Source organism: Anomaloglossus baeobatrachus, chromosome 2 (genome assembly GCF_048569485.1).
Source record: "Anomaloglossus baeobatrachus isolate aAnoBae1 chromosome 2, aAnoBae1.hap1, whole genome shotgun sequence".
NCBI lineage: Eukaryota > Metazoa > Chordata > Amphibia > Anura > Aromobatidae > Anomaloglossus > Anomaloglossus baeobatrachus.
In genome coordinates, this window is record NC_134354.1 from 408,525,485 (window position 1) to 408,541,313 (window position 15,829).

Sequence of the window (15,829 nt, forward strand, 5' to 3'; positions counted from 1 at the left end):
TAGTTATAAACTAAGCCCTAGAAAGAACAGAATTAATTTAAAAAGTACCTTTCACTTAATCTAGGGCTGCCCCATTTTTTAATAAAACAGTGGACAGCCCCAGAATGGTGATTTTTCTAAAACTAAATTCTTGTCAATATTGTTCATAAGTAACCCTAATCCGTTCCTAAAGTAGAGTCTTGATCTACTGTGTTGTGGGATCACAGCTTGTAGAATGGGATCCCACAACCCTCTGCAGCAACGGTAGCAGTTAAGAGTGAGATCTGTTGCAATATCATGAGATTTTGCCCTCTGCAATAACCCATCTTTTGCCAAGTGGTTAGTGCAAGGTAATATCTTTAGAGTGATTACTATTCAGTAACAGCTAATACAGTTTGTGGCCGCTTTGGGTTCGTGCAAAGAGCCAGATCTGGCAAGATCTCACTTCTTGACAGTGAAAGCAGCCCCGGAGGGTTGAAGGATGTCGTTCTGCATGATGGGATTCTACAACACAAAACGTCTGGCGCAACTTTTGTGGAACAAAAAGGGTTGCTTACAAAAACGTATGACAATCATTTGTATTTAAAAAAATCAACAGTCTTTGACTGCCCAATCTTTCATAAAAGGAAATGGGCAGCCCCAGACTGGTGATAGGTTCTATTTATGTATCTAATTGCCTTTATATACTACAAATACACATAACAGCTTCTACATTTTTACCAAGAGAAAAATCTTTTAAGAGCTGTTACACAATACCATTCTCAAGATGTTTCTTGGATTCAGTTTTTGACCTGTGGTATTTTAGGTCTTATATTTCTTCTTGAAATTGTGAAGTAACCTGGCGGAAGTTCACAAGGACACATATGGACTTATAATGCAGTATTAGGGCCAGCACGGTCATCACATAACAAAACATTTGTTCTGGAGAGTTGTTTGGTCTGTTTTTAGTAATGTACTCAGTTTTCTTGTTAAGTTGAATTTGGCATTGAATTTTTCAATCCACTCAGATTTTCCAGTAGCTTTAGCATGCAGTAATTGTATGTAGCATGGAATTTCTCTACTTTTGGAACAATTTTATTCCCCTCCCCCACCACCTACGTTTCTGCTTTTATTCTCTCTAAAAGAAATTTACTGATAATCTATTTCCTTACTAAATGACAGCTGATATAATGTCAAGAAAACTGACCTCTGAAATACATTAACTAGTCATTTCTTCATCTTAGCCCCAATGCAAGCAAGGGTTGAAAATACTTGGAAGTAGGAACTCCCTTTACATGTAAATTTCTATTTCTATGACTTTCCTTCACATTCCTTTCATCTTCTAAAGTTTCTCATTGAGACTAGGTGTTTCCTTAGGAAGTCTGAGCATGAACATACCTTACTTGTGCTTCAAACCTTCACTCCTTGATTTCATCATGATGTATTTTATCCCCAATGGTTTCCTGTCATGTATCTTTTTTTATTCCCACCTTTTATATTAGAACTCCAACAGTATGTCCAATGTGAATCTACTCACTTCCGAACTACTGCCAGATGATGTCTTTGTTTATGTCACAATAACTTGTCCTTCAGCTGTTGCATACGGAGAGCATGACGTCTTCTAGGGCATTTCTGTCCTAAACCGCTTTATTTTAGGATTAATTTAAAGAGCATAGGTTCATCACATCTTTTGATTCTGAAGTCATTGTAGAACATGCCATTGGCTTTCATACTCTAGGACATCGGGGAGCACAATATGGAATAACTTAGCAAATCTAAATATCTTTATATAATTAGGTAATCATGTTCTCACATTTCCTTTTGTTTAATAAGTCGTATTTCATTGCTTCCCTGATCTTACCGCATGTAACTTTTGCATTACTGAAACTCCTTTATAACATTTACTGAATAGGTTTTGTATAGTGTTCATCATAAGATTACAGTCCTTGTCTCCATCATTGCCAGCTGGGTATACAGATGTGTCCACCCTTACCTTTCTGGAAATTGCATTAAACATTTCCTACAATGCAATTGAAGTCATTTTTAATATGACACACTAGAAGAACCCTCGACAGGCTGCATTTGAAATCACTAATAGGCAACATAGAGATACCTACAATGTGAACATCTCCAGACAGAAAATTGTAAAATAGTGTTTAATTTTTATTTTCAAATCTGGTAGTCTTATTTAAGGATTTATAAAGAAAAGAAAGGAAGGACACATCTGTACATGTCTTCTGTATACTAATCCGTCCCCGTTGCTGACATGCCACATGTAACCTTTTTCACTCATCTGTCACCTAATGTTCCCTCTGCTTTATCACTTACATTTCTTTAAATCTTCACCTGACATATCGTTCTATAAGTGTCCTTGCTTCACACACCTACATCAAATCCATTCACAGTGTGCTCATTCTTACTTGTTCTTTCTAAGTGTTCACTGTTCTTTTACATTCACTTTAGCTATGATAATGTGACATGTAAAAAAATAAAATTCAGGGAACATCTTTCAGTCTTTTTTTTTCAATTTATTATTTTTTAAAAAACCTTTTTGAATAGTGCACTTTTCTTTTAAGCATACAGTAAACACATCTGTATGAATATCTGTTCATTAACATTCACAAGGGGGAGAAATTGTGACAAGACTTTCTTGCTTGGATTTTTTTTTTCATATTTTTTGGATGCCGCTATTAAATAAAGGATGTCTAAATTTATTACCGACATGACCTATTGAAGAGGTTTGGGGATACAGTGGTAGTAAAGTAAGCTGGTGAACGGCATCTGTGGTATATTATGCATGGAATAACATTCAAGCCAATGTTCTTACAAACAGCTTTGAGGACGCTTGGATATTTCCTTTGGGTTTTCCAGGCAATACTCCGTGACCAAATATTGGCTGGGCTGCAGCATATTTCTTTCAGACCTGGCATGTGGGACATATAAATGTGGAGATATACAGTATGGAAGATTGCAGTGTATAGTGAATAAGCTGAGTGCAATAATATACCCTAGTTTGTGTTTTGTTGCTTAGAACTCATTTCCAATTTGGATCATACCACTTATCCATGCGGCCATTAGGAAATATTCCAGGTAATGTTTCCAAATAACGGAAACATACAGAATGCATATCCACATGCTCTATCCTTCCACTGCGCTGGTGAAATTAGTGTCTGTGAGTGTGTGTGCCTGAATGTGTGCTTCTGATAGGTTTCTTGTTTTCTCTACTGGTTGAAATCACTGATTGCTGATTATAAAGAGATGTCCAAGGAAAACCATTACGTCCATCAACTTTAAGGAATTAAATCACAATCTATATTCAAGTCTACAAGTGATTCCTTAATCAAATATTACTCATGCATACTGGAATAAAACTTCTAGACCAGCTACAATAAGGTCTAGATGCTCTATGCCTTTGTAATAAATGTGCTCACCCATTCAGCTTTGTGGAGCCATGTCTTCTGTTCAAGTTTGCTGGTTCCTCCTGAGCTGAATGGGTGATTTTACCTTTAAAATGGATAAAAAGACATAATAGTAATAAAGGCTAAATGATATTTATGAAATCTAATATGGCTAAGCGATAAGAATGCATTTTCCAAATTGTAATGTATGCCTGCATCAAGAGGGAAGCGGGAGGGAAGAGATTTGGTTTGGAGAGCAAATCATGTTCATTCAATTACCTTATTTGTAAGTGAAACATGTCAGACACTCAATGTCAGTTATACTTATGTGATTATGACATTATCCAAGTGTTGCCGTTACAGTCAGCCGTGTGTGGAGTGATTCCTCTCTGTGTATGCTCTCTCTTTTGCATTTTAGTAACTCAGGTGGGTGTTTACCAAGGACACCACTTGTGTCCCGACCCTGGAACTCCAGAACATGGAAAAAGAATAGGTTCTGATTTCAGGTAAGAGGTTTGTTTTCCTGCATATTAACTTATTGTTTCCTTTCCACAGCTCAAGAATTTCCCATAATATTGATGTGAATATTTTACTTGAAGTTTTGTTTAGGGGGTCAGATATATACTTAAGAAAAGACTTCACCTGGTCAAAAGTGACTAATGTTTGCTCTTATTTTATTCCCAATGCTCCCCTGAGTATTTACTTTATTTATTTATTTATTTTAATCCGCCATTTGGTTCCAGAGATGTGAGTTTTTTAGTTAATGCTAATTTTTATGGTCTTTTCCAAGGGGGTGGTGCTCACAGAATTCAGTGTGGGCTACTCTGCATTACTATCATAAGAAGCACTGTAAAAAAATGCCCAACTCTCTGGATTGTATGGTGGATTTATAAGAAAACTGACTAGTCATAGGAGCAATGGGAATAAAAGAAGAGCAAAACATGTCCACCTTTGACCTGGTGACAGGTAGCTGACAGCTCCCTTAACACTAGAAGTCCCAGAGAGGGGTCATTTAACATTTCTACCTTTGGAACCCAGAGACGGGTCGAATGACCTGAAGGATTTTAGCTAACATCCTATAATCACCGTCTTTTGTTCTGTAATTAAGGCCATTACTGTCGCACCACAGGAGGTTGTTGATTTCTATTGAGTTTAGCCATTTAGTTTCTAGTTAGTTCTATTCAGTTTACTGTACGTCATTTGACCCTCTTTCGGGACTTCAGGGGGGAGCTCGAAATTTCTGGGACTTCTAGTGTTAACATATTTGTTTTAATAGATTGCGTCAGTGATTGGATAATATCAGTGTGTATAGGAACATTTCCTCATCTGGTAACACCATGTTGTCAATTAGTTCATATATTTCTTTGAGGCAAGACAGATGTGTGATATATGCACCATATCTATAGTGGTGTAAAAATAAATAAATAGTAAAATTGGCATAGGGTCCCCTCATGTTATGACACCCAGCACAGATAAAGCATACAGTTACCGGCTGCAGCAGCCCCCAGTCATGTGCTTATCTTCGCTGGGTATCAAAATTAGAGGGACCCCATGTTTTTTTTTTAAATTATTTAAATAAGTAATTTTTAAACCGGCTTGCATTCCCCCTAATTTTGATACCCAGCCATGATAAAGCTGACAGCTGGGGGCTGGTATTCTCAGGCTGCGGAGATTCATGGTTATTGGGACCCCCCAGCCTAAAAGTAACAGCCTGCAGCCTCCCAAAATTATCGCATTTTATCCGGCTCATCCCGATTGCATTGTTGTGGTGGTAATCGGGGTAATATAAGTGGTTAATGATAGCTCACAGCTGCCACTAAGCCCTAGATTAGTAATGGGAGACGTCTATGAGACCCCCTATTACTAATCTGGAAGTGAAAAAATAAACACACTGAAAAATCCTTTATTTGAAATAAAGTACAAAAACAACAACATCTTTCTCCAATATATTAACCCCAAACACCCAGTTCCGACATAATCTTTACAAGGCACTACGACAATCCAGGCTCTGCTATACACTGTGTGCAGAATTATTAGTCAACTTGTATTTTAGACTCATAAATCTCAAAGCTCAATATTTTTGGAAGTTGAAGTGGGTTTTTTTTAGATTTGGCTATCTTAGATAGGATATCTGTTTGTGCAGGTAACTATTACTGTGCAGAATTATTAGGCAACTTAATAAACACCAAATATATTTCCATCTCACTTGTTTATTTTCACCAGATAAACCAATGTAACTGCACAAAATTTAGAAATAAACATTTCTGACATGCAAAAACAAAACCCCCAAAAATTTGTGACCAATATAGCCACCTTTCTTTATGATGACACTCAACAGCTTACTATCCATAGATTCTGTCAGTTGCTTGATCTGTTTACGATCAACATTGCGTGCAGCAGCCACCACAGCCTCCCAGACATGTATAAAAAGTATCATGTGATCAAAATACTCATTTGCCTAATAATTCTGCACACGGTGTATACTGAAGTTCACAGACCTGCATTTCCCAGCTGGAAACTGTGTTAATTTGGCAAGAGATGAAGATTTGGTGCTGAAAATTTATACACCATATTCCTGCACTAAAGATTTATCTTCTGGCAAAAAAAACCCCATGAAGCGGTTTTAATGCTTTTTTGCCAGGAGTTACAGACGGTGAAGTAATATGGTATATAAATTTCAGCACCAAATCTGCATCTCTTGGCAAAAAAATGCACAATAGTTTTGACCCTGTTTCAATGCGGTTTTCTGTCAGCAAATGCAAATTTGGTGCAGAACACTTGCATCTCTTAGCAGAAAACTGCACCAAAACGGTGTGAAAACAGTTTGTGTGCTTTTTTTTGCCAAAAGATGCAAATTTGGTGCTGAAATTTATACATCATATTCCTGCACCAAATCTGCATATCCTGGCAAACAAAATCATATCACTACCGCACCAAAACTGCATTGTGTTTTGATGCATTTTTGTGCCTGAAGATGCAGATTTGAAGGAATATGGTGTATAAATTTCAGCACCAACTTTGCATCTCTTGGCAAAAAAATGCAGTTTTCCGCCAGGAGATGAAGGTCTGTGAACTCAGTTCATTTGAGGTGAGGTCACTGAGCTCAATGAGTTCACCTGAGGTCATTCAAAGGTGTGCTACAGTGGGAACCTCCAGCTGTGACTGCAGATAAACTGAGTGGTGTCACCACTTACAGCTATGGCTCAGTCAGTCTCTGCCTGAAGCCACAGCATGCGGACATGTTCTGTGCCTGTGCACTGTGACTTCAGTATGTATGTAGCAGAGCCTGAGATCGTCATGGGACCTTGTGTAGATTACATTGTAACTGGGTGTTTTGGGTTAATAAAAGAGTGAAAGATGATGTTTTTTTTTAATTTTATTTCAATTAAAGGATTTTTTTGGATGTTTGTGTTTATTTTTTTTAATTTACAGATTAGTAATGGGTGGGCCTCATAGACACCTCCCACTACTAATCTAGGGCTTAGTGGCAGCTGTGAGCATTTTGTTAATAAAAAGACACATTTTTTATTTTCTCTAAAGGTGTATCCCTCGTTTTTTGCACACCACTTCTTCCTTTCTTGGCAGCTGTGAGCTGTCATTATACCCTTACATTACCCCAACTGCCACTGCCCCAGGGTAATCGTGATGAGCATGGTAAAGTGCTGGAATCGTTGCATCTAATTGATGCAACAATTATGGGTGGCTGAAGGTTGCTTTTTATAGGTTGGGGGGCCCAATAACCATGGGTCGCCCCAGCCTGAGAATACCAGCCCCCAGCTGTTTGCTTTATCATAACTTGGTATGAAAATTGGGAGGACCACATGCCTTTTTTCAAATTAATTTATTTAAATAATTAAAAAAATGCTGCATGATGTCCCTCTAATTTTGATACACAGCCAAGATAAGCACATGGCTGGGGGCTGCAGCCTGGAGCCATATCCTTTATCTGTGCTGGGTATCAGAATATGGGGGGACCCTAAGCCAATTTTTTTATTTATTTATTTTAACACCAGTATAGGTACGCAGTTAGCGTGTATGATTCCAAGCTGTCAGACACTGTCACACTGGGTGGGAGTGCGGTCTGACTGCAACCAAAGATACCGGGACTGCTGGTGGGCGAGGGAAGCATTGAATATGTATAAGGTAATGAGTATTATAGAGTAATGGCCCCTGAAGTAGTGTTACCACTGCGTTTGAGACTTAGTAAATATAATGCTCCGGCTCTAATCCCCTAGCCCTTTCTAACACTACTTTAAAGCACAATAATTGGGTCCCCATAAACTTACATGGGGATCGGCGTGCATGTAGATATTCAGGATTTGTTTTGGTCCCGAACTGGGTATTTTTAAAAAATCAAGTTGGACTCTCCGATCCCGCAGTTCTGCGGGTTCGCCCATCACTAGTTAGAAAAAATAACTATTAATGGTTAGAATGATTCTACTTTCCTTCACAATTCTGCTTGGTTGACTCAGAAATTACTGAAAGAAAAATCTGTGCCTTATGAATAATTCTCCAGTGCTTTGTATCTAATAATGCTCCAATAACGATTAAAGGTTACTATACGTTCTACAGCATTGTTTTTCATCACTAATTGGATTACAGCGTATGATAATGTTTGTGTCTCAAGCTTTTCACTTGCATAAGTTTATGATGTCAGCTATCAAATCTGTATAGATGCGTCTGTTGTGACAACCTAATGTGTCACCCGTAGGTGTCACGCAAGCTGTGAAACTCCAGAGGTTTACAGCTGAAGATATAGCACACGGGTAACAAGATCCTGCTAGTCTATGTAGATCATACTATGTAGAAAGAGACAGTGTAGATATAAAAGCCGTAATTCATTCCCATCTCTCCTACATTTTTATGAGCATCAATAGAGGATCGCTCATCTCTATCAATAAAACAATTTGTACCTTTTAGCATCATGTGAAGCTACGTGTAACTACATGTAACGCTGAAGAAATTTTAATATATTATTGTTTATGCATTTTTTATTTACTTTTTTTAAATAATGGTGATTAGGATTTTTTTTACTAGTAAAATTCAAAGAGCATGTACAATACTGTTTCGAGATAATAATTCCAGACAGATGAAAATAAATTGATTTAGGTTTCGGGAACTACATGATATTTTTATTCTATAATATGTTTCCCATATTCCTGTGTACTCATCATTCTCCTCTATTACCATGCCAATATCACAACATCAATACAGAATTTTTAATCTGAGCTGAATCAGTTTACTTCCACTAGATCTTCAGTCTATAGATTTATACAGCCCTACAGAACCACTCTATGAATTAAATGGGTAAAACTAGACCCCATTTTGCATCCTGTACTATGTCTAATAGTGAGGTCTTAAGTGTCCATGGTAAATCTCTAACCTTTTCCCAAAATGTAATACTCTGATGAAAATGAGCATACTCTACCAACATACTCTACCAATTGCAATACACTGCAATCCTATTCTCGGTTCCCTAGCTACGGAATCATCTATAAGATTTGTAATGACAGTGATAATGCAATAAATCACAGAGCTGCTGGGAAATACTGGATATCAATATCGTACATTATGCTGTTTTTATAGAAAGAGGGAGAGAAGAGTCGATATTTATCAAACATCTCTTCAGCATAGAAGATTGGGTCCTGAAATGTTATCAGGTGGAGCAGGAAATCAATATCTTACAAATGCAGGGGTTAATTCAACCCTGTCGCAATTGGTAGGAACTAATGTGGTTAGGGACTTAGAAAAGAGGTGAAAATCTCATTGCTGCTTATTGAAGAATGTAAATAAAAAAATATCGGAATGGAATTTTTCTTCAAAAAGTATTCTTTATCCATTATTGAGTGGTGTGAGTGCCTGTGTTTTTCCTGTTCCTCAGATATTAGTATCATGTGGAAGATAACCCCCCTAAATGCTTTAATTCACAAAGTTCATGGGAAAGTAAAAAGTTCAGCTTCTCGCAATTCCCATCCATTGGACCCTTACTTTCTACTCATACCTATCATCAAAGTCTATAGAACATGGCAAGTTGCTTGGTATAACATATCCGGTGGAATCTTCAAAGTTCATATTGCCTGTCTGGTTATATTGTTTGCACCTAATTTATGGGATTATCTGTTCCTTCTACAATCCTTTTACACATGTATTATTCCCGATAGGCTTGGCTCCAGTATCCAGTTCTTGTGCAATGACGGCTATGATCTCCAAGGCTCCAAAAGCATCACTTGCATGAAAGTGAGCGACATGTTTGCCGCCTGGAGTGATCACCGACCTATTTGCAGAGGTAACGGCAAGGCAGCAGCCCTAAAATGTATGTTATTACAGTTGTATATCTACGTCTATCCGTTATCGTGACTTTATAGTTTTAACTATTACATTTTTCATGAACTTTTGATTAGTGGTCTTGCTCTTCCCCAAAACAGGGAAGACTGGTTTTGTTTCCATATCTACTACATATGTAGAAGATTTTGTAAACCTTGGTTGACCATTATTTGAAATCAACATGTATTGGTCCTGTGTCCATCATCTGAATCTCCCTTTAACTATGTCTTCCCTAACAAGCCATTATCTATTTCCTTACAAGCCCCTGACCACTCATCGGGTTATTACATACTATAACTTCATTTGGGATTGCATAGAGTGATAACAAGTTGTTAGATTATCTAAAGTATTGTGAAAAATGCTTTGCCATTTCATGTGTTGTTGACCTGCAAATGCTACATCTTCCTTAATGATCTCAAGGAAACGTAACATCCCTATTCATAGGGCACTGTTAGATTTGTGCAAGTCCTGTGAGACTAGGAAGTAGATATATTCTGGCTTTAAGAGTCATGTGAGGTTACTCTAATTGGTGCTGTGGATATTCTGTGGATGTCCAGATCAGCTTCAGCATTTCTTACCCTTATGCTGTGCATTAACATTGCAAAATGTCCATCACTTAAAGTGTTAATGCTTGAGCAGACACATACAGCCTTTTAAGATGGTCATCTTTTTTGCTGCTATGTAAGCAAGTAATGTACACTGTAGGAAGTTCTTGAATCACCAGCTGTGAGCAATAGAGCATACTGTACATGACAAGATGATTCTGACACCCACCAGTGCTGCAGTGCCATAAAGTATCTGCTGGTGGTCCCTGGAGCAAAAGTGGACAAGCAGTCCTCTATACAACGAGATGCACCCTGACACTATACATGTAATTGTACCATTATTGTGCTTTTTAACCACTAATCCTTATGACTCCATTCTAAATTCAACATCTAATGATGAATACATCATTATATACTAGATCAGAGATATTAAGATCTCAATCACTCCACTTTAGCTGCTCTTATCAATAACTGTGTAGCATCTCATTGTTGTTTTATAATGTGTCATAAAAAAATCAATATTACCAAACAATTAGATAAATCCATATGTGTTTTATATATATATATATATATATATATATATATATATATATATAAATCTACAGTGTATATATATACAGTCAGGACCAGAAATATTTGGACAGTGACACAAGTTTTGTTATTTTAGCTGTTTACAAAAACATGTTCAGAAATACAATTATATATATAATATGGGCTGAAAGTGCACACTCCCAGCTGCAATATGAGAGTTTTCACATCCAAATCGGAGAAAGGGTTTAGGAATCATAGCTCTGTAATGCATAGCCTCCTCTTTTTCAAGGGACCAAAAGTAATTGGACAAGGGACTCTAAGGGCTGCAATTAACTCTGAAGGCGTCTCCCTCGTTAACCTGTAATCAATGAAGTAGTTAAAAGGTCTGGGGTTGATTACAGGTGTGTGGTTTTGCATTTGGAAGCTGTTGCTGTGACCAGACAACATGTGGTCTAAGGAACTCTCAATTGAGGTGAAGCAGAACATCCTGAGGCTGAAAAAAAAAGAAAAAATCCATCAGAGAGATAGCAGACATGCTTGGAGTAGCAAAATCAACAGTCGGGTACATTCTGAGAAAAAAGGAATTGACTGGTGAGCTTGGGAACTCAAAAAGGCCTGGGTGTCCACGGATGACAACAGTGGTGGATGATCGCCGCATACTTTCTTTGGTGAAGAAGAACCCGTTCACAACATCAACTGAAGTCCAGAACACTCTCAGTGAAGTAGGTGTATCTGTCTCTAAGTCAACAGTAAAGAGAAGACTCCATGAAAGTAAATACAAAGGGTTCACATCTAGATGCAAACCATTCATCAATTCCAAAAATAGACAGGCCAGAGTTAAATTTGCTGAAAAACACCTCATGAAGCCAGCTCAGTTCTGGAAAAGTATTCTATGGACAGATGAGACCAAGATCAACTTGTACCAGAATGATGGGAAGAAAAAAGTTTGGAGAAGAAAGGGAACGGCACATGATCCAAGGCACACCACATCCTCTGTAAAACATGGTGGAGGCAACGTGATGGCATGGGCATGCATGGCTTTCAATGGCACTGGGTCACTTGTGTTTATTGATGACATAACAGCAGACAAGAGTAGCCGGATGAATTCTGAAGTGTACCGGGATATACTTTCAGCCCAGATTCAGCCAAATGCCACAAAGTTGATCGGACGGCGCTTCATAGTACAGATGGACAATGACCCCAAGCATACAGCCAAAGCTACCCAGGAGTTCATGAGTGCAAAAAAGTGGAACATTCTGCAATGGCCAAGTCAATCACCAGATCTTAACCCAATTGAGCATGCATTTCACTTGCTCAAATCCAGACTTAAGACGGAAAGACCCACAAACAAGCAAGACCTGAAGGCTGCGGCTGTAAAGGCCTGGCAAAGCATTAAGAAGGAGGAAACCCAGCATTTGGTGATGTCCATGGGTTCCAGACTTAAGGCAGTGATTGCCTCCAAAGGATTCGCAACAAAATATTGAAAATAAAAATATTTTGTTTGGGTTTGGTTTATTTGTCCAATTACTTTTGACCTCCTAAAATGTGGAGTGTTTGTAAAGAAATGTGTACAATTCCTACAATTTCTATCAGATATTTTTGTTCAAACCTTCAAATTAAACGTTACAATCTGCACTTGAATTCTGTTGTAGAGGGATCATTTCAAATCCAATGTGGTGGCATGCAGAGCCCAACTCGCGAAATTTGTGTCACTGTCCAAATATTTCTGGACCTAACTGTATGTATATATATATATACAGTGTATGTATAAATATATATATATATATATATATATATATATACACTGTATAACAAGTACAAATTATATGCACAGACACATGTAGAAATATATATAGGTATATACAGTATGTTTATAATATACATCTGTATATTACTGTGTTCAGCATAAATAAGTACACCCTCTCTGAAAATTAAGAAGAATAATTTCCAACATTTTGATAAGACTGAGTTTCATAGAACATATAACATTAAAACAATCTAAAATGATATAAGTGTCATTAGAAAGTCTTCAGTTTTACTCAAATTAGTTTATGCAAAAATGAATATACTGCACATCAAAAACGAATACATCTAGTATTTTATATGACCTCCATGGCTGTTAAGGATAGCACCAAGTTTTCTAGTCATGGAAGGAATAAGGAAGCAACATATTCATCTATGTTTTTCTGTTCTTCAAGTACGATCTCTTTTAGAGCCTGAATGCTGGCTGGAGAGCAATGTTCAACTTGTCTCTTCAGACTTCCTCACAGGTGTTTCATTTTGGTTCGATTCAGAGACATACTTGTCCACTGAATCAGTTGAACCCTTTTTTCCTCCAGAAATGAGTTTCAGATGATTGTCATTCTGGAAAAGTTCATGTCTATCAAGGGCACAGAGTGATGGTTGCATCTTCTCTTTTAAGATGGAGCAGTACATCTGTGAATTTCTGATATCATCAATGAAATGTAGCTCCCGACACCAGGAGTACTCATGCAGCTTTACATAATTACAATAACATCACCATTTTTCACTGAAGGCACCATGCATTTACAAAAAATGAATTTTGGAAAAGGTATGGTGCCTACAATGAAACATGGTGGTGACAATGTCCTTACACAAGGCTTCATGAGTGGTGATGGTATCAGGGAGCTACATTTTATTTATGGTATCATGAATTCACAGATTTACTTCCCTATATTAAAAGAGAAGATGCTATCATCATTCCGTGCCCTTGGTAGATGTGCACTTTTCCAACATGAGAATGATCCAAACACACATCTGTTGCAATTCTGAGGTACAGGGTAAAAGTAATTCAGTGGCACAGTATGTCTCCTGATCTGAATTTAACAAAACTCCAATGGAGAATTCTGAAGAGACAAGCTAAGCTTCATTCTTCATCCAACATCCAGGCTCTAAAAGAGATCATTCTTGGAGAATGGAAAAACATAAATGTTGTCATATGTCACCAACTTGTTCATTCAATTCCTAAAAGACTTGGTGCTGTCCTTAAAAATCATGGAGATTATACAAAATACTAACAGTAGCAGTTCATGTCACTTTTGCATCAATAAATTTGAGAAAATCTAGGGGTTTTGTAATGAAACTTATATTATTGAACTTACTTGAACTTTCATGTTATGGGTTTAAAAAATATTTCTATGAAGCTTAGTGTTGTCAAAATTTTGGAAATTGTTCTTATATTTAGTGCATTCATTTGATTAAAATCTTACTTTTTAAGGGGGTGTACTCATTAATGCTGAGCACTGGATGTATAAAATAACTAATTAGTACATAATAAATCGTAGTTGCTAGAGAAAAATCAGACTACTAGTAGCCTTACTATCAACCTGTTTGTAAATACAGTATGTTTAATTATACCATATGTCTGTGAGTCCAATAGAAAAATCTTGACTATGATAAACATCACATTTTGCTACTTTGACTTGTATTTTATAGGAATTTGCCCTGTAAGGGTGACACTATATCAGAGCTGGCCATATCAATTAGATGGATGTTAACTAAACTTGACAATTTTGGTGGCACCAGCTGATCACCTCGTGTGTATAGGCTTTTGCCAAATTTCACCTGACATTAGTCATTAGGGGAGAGTTGAGACACCCCTATACACAATAAATGGTTTCCAGGCTTATCTAAAATCCCAACTTTGGCCACATACCATCAGCTCTAATAAGGTCTCACTTTACAGCAAGAAGCCAATAAAATGTCACAAGGGTCAGAAAGTTCGATGTCTGACAAATGCTTACTCCTTTCTTCCCATACAGGCAAGCATGCACGCTTTGCTATGCATATGTACAGATGGGTTAACTTAATATGAATAGCTGTCAGCAAAGTGAATACGGCTGACTGCTCTCTAATGTGTATGATCGTATGGTCAGCTTAACATCAATACAAAATAGCTATGCATGCAAATTGCTATTCCATTATTCCAGGCTCACCTTTTCCATTTTTTAGCAAAAATTCTTCCGAGAGTGTTTAGCATTACAAACACTTTACAGTATATTAGCAGTGTGACAGTACTAGATGCTGTGGATAAAGCGGACTTGTATTGACTTTGGAAGATAATTAATTTTTGACGTATTGCACCAGCACCCTCTGCTCCACGTTGTGAAGCTGAGAAATACCCTTGTGGAACCTGATGTATGTGTCAGAGAAGTGTAGCAATGCGTCTGTCAATCTGCCAGGCATTTGGTAGGGAGTGGTGATGAGGGAGCATTAACATTTCATTAAACATTAGAGCAGGACGCATCTGACTGGGGCATGATGAATTGCTGAGCTTTTGTAAATGGAATGGAAAATAATTGTTGCTGCCTTTTGTACAGTAATGAATGGGTCCTCTCTAACTCCTCTGCCCAATACTAGCTGTCACAAGGTCACCTAGAAACACATTAACCCTTTGCATTCCTTCGTAAGAGGTTGACAAGCAAGCCAAGAACTGTCCTGCAGAATGGTGGCACGGGGACTCGTTAATTAGCATTCCTTCTTGTCAGGGAGATTTTTCAGCCAGCCTTCGCATTTCACTGCAGCACTGTCCTAGCAACACTTGATATTCAGAGCCACACACCCACCCCAAACACACTCCACGAACAGGGGAGGTGGAGACAAACCTAGCAGTCTTCATTGGAAAGAATGAGGGAGCCAGAATCTGTCCAGATCAGCTGCTTCCACGAAATCTTCCCCCCTCCCACCCTTCTCCATGAAACTAGCTGAACAGAAAAGCCTAGCTTAACCTTTCTCATGCCAGATGTTGCTACTTGGCTACGGACAAGGCTTTTTGTGCATTTAATCTTCTGGCTCCTTATATATGTAATTGCACCCTTGGGTTGTAAGGCACAGTGACGTTTGACTGTTTGATGAGACAATATAACACCCAATGCTGGGACTCATCCAATTCTCTGTGTCAAGTGCAGCATTCTTATCGAAGATGACCTAAAATCCATTGAGTGAGCTATAGCACAGTAGCAACTGACTCAGCCTTAGGCATTGACCATCTGTGCTTAGCATGTATTCTTACGTACTTAGTCATTTATAGTCATCTTTAAACATTCTCCAAAC

The 15,829-nt window shown here is 37.8% G+C and overlaps 1 protein-coding gene across 3 annotated transcripts in view; it reads left to right on the top strand.

The window, feature by feature from the left end:
• The window catches only part of CSMD2 (CUB and Sushi multiple domains 2), a 1,639,331-nt gene that overhangs the window by 1,029,958 nt on the left and 593,544 nt on the right, over window positions 1–15,829 (top strand). The window contains exons 8-9 of one of the 3 annotated variants that reach the window (XM_075336114.1): window positions 3,775–3,862; window positions 9,518–9,669. The exons of 1 other annotated variant lie outside the window; for it this stretch is intronic. In XM_075336114.1, the coding sequence (XP_075192229.1) occupies window positions 3,775–3,862; window positions 9,518–9,669 (240 nt within the window). The remainder of the gene's footprint in view (window positions 1–3,774; window positions 3,863–9,517; window positions 9,670–15,829) is intronic. One more of the 3 variants, XM_075336115.1, reaches the window with a different exon arrangement.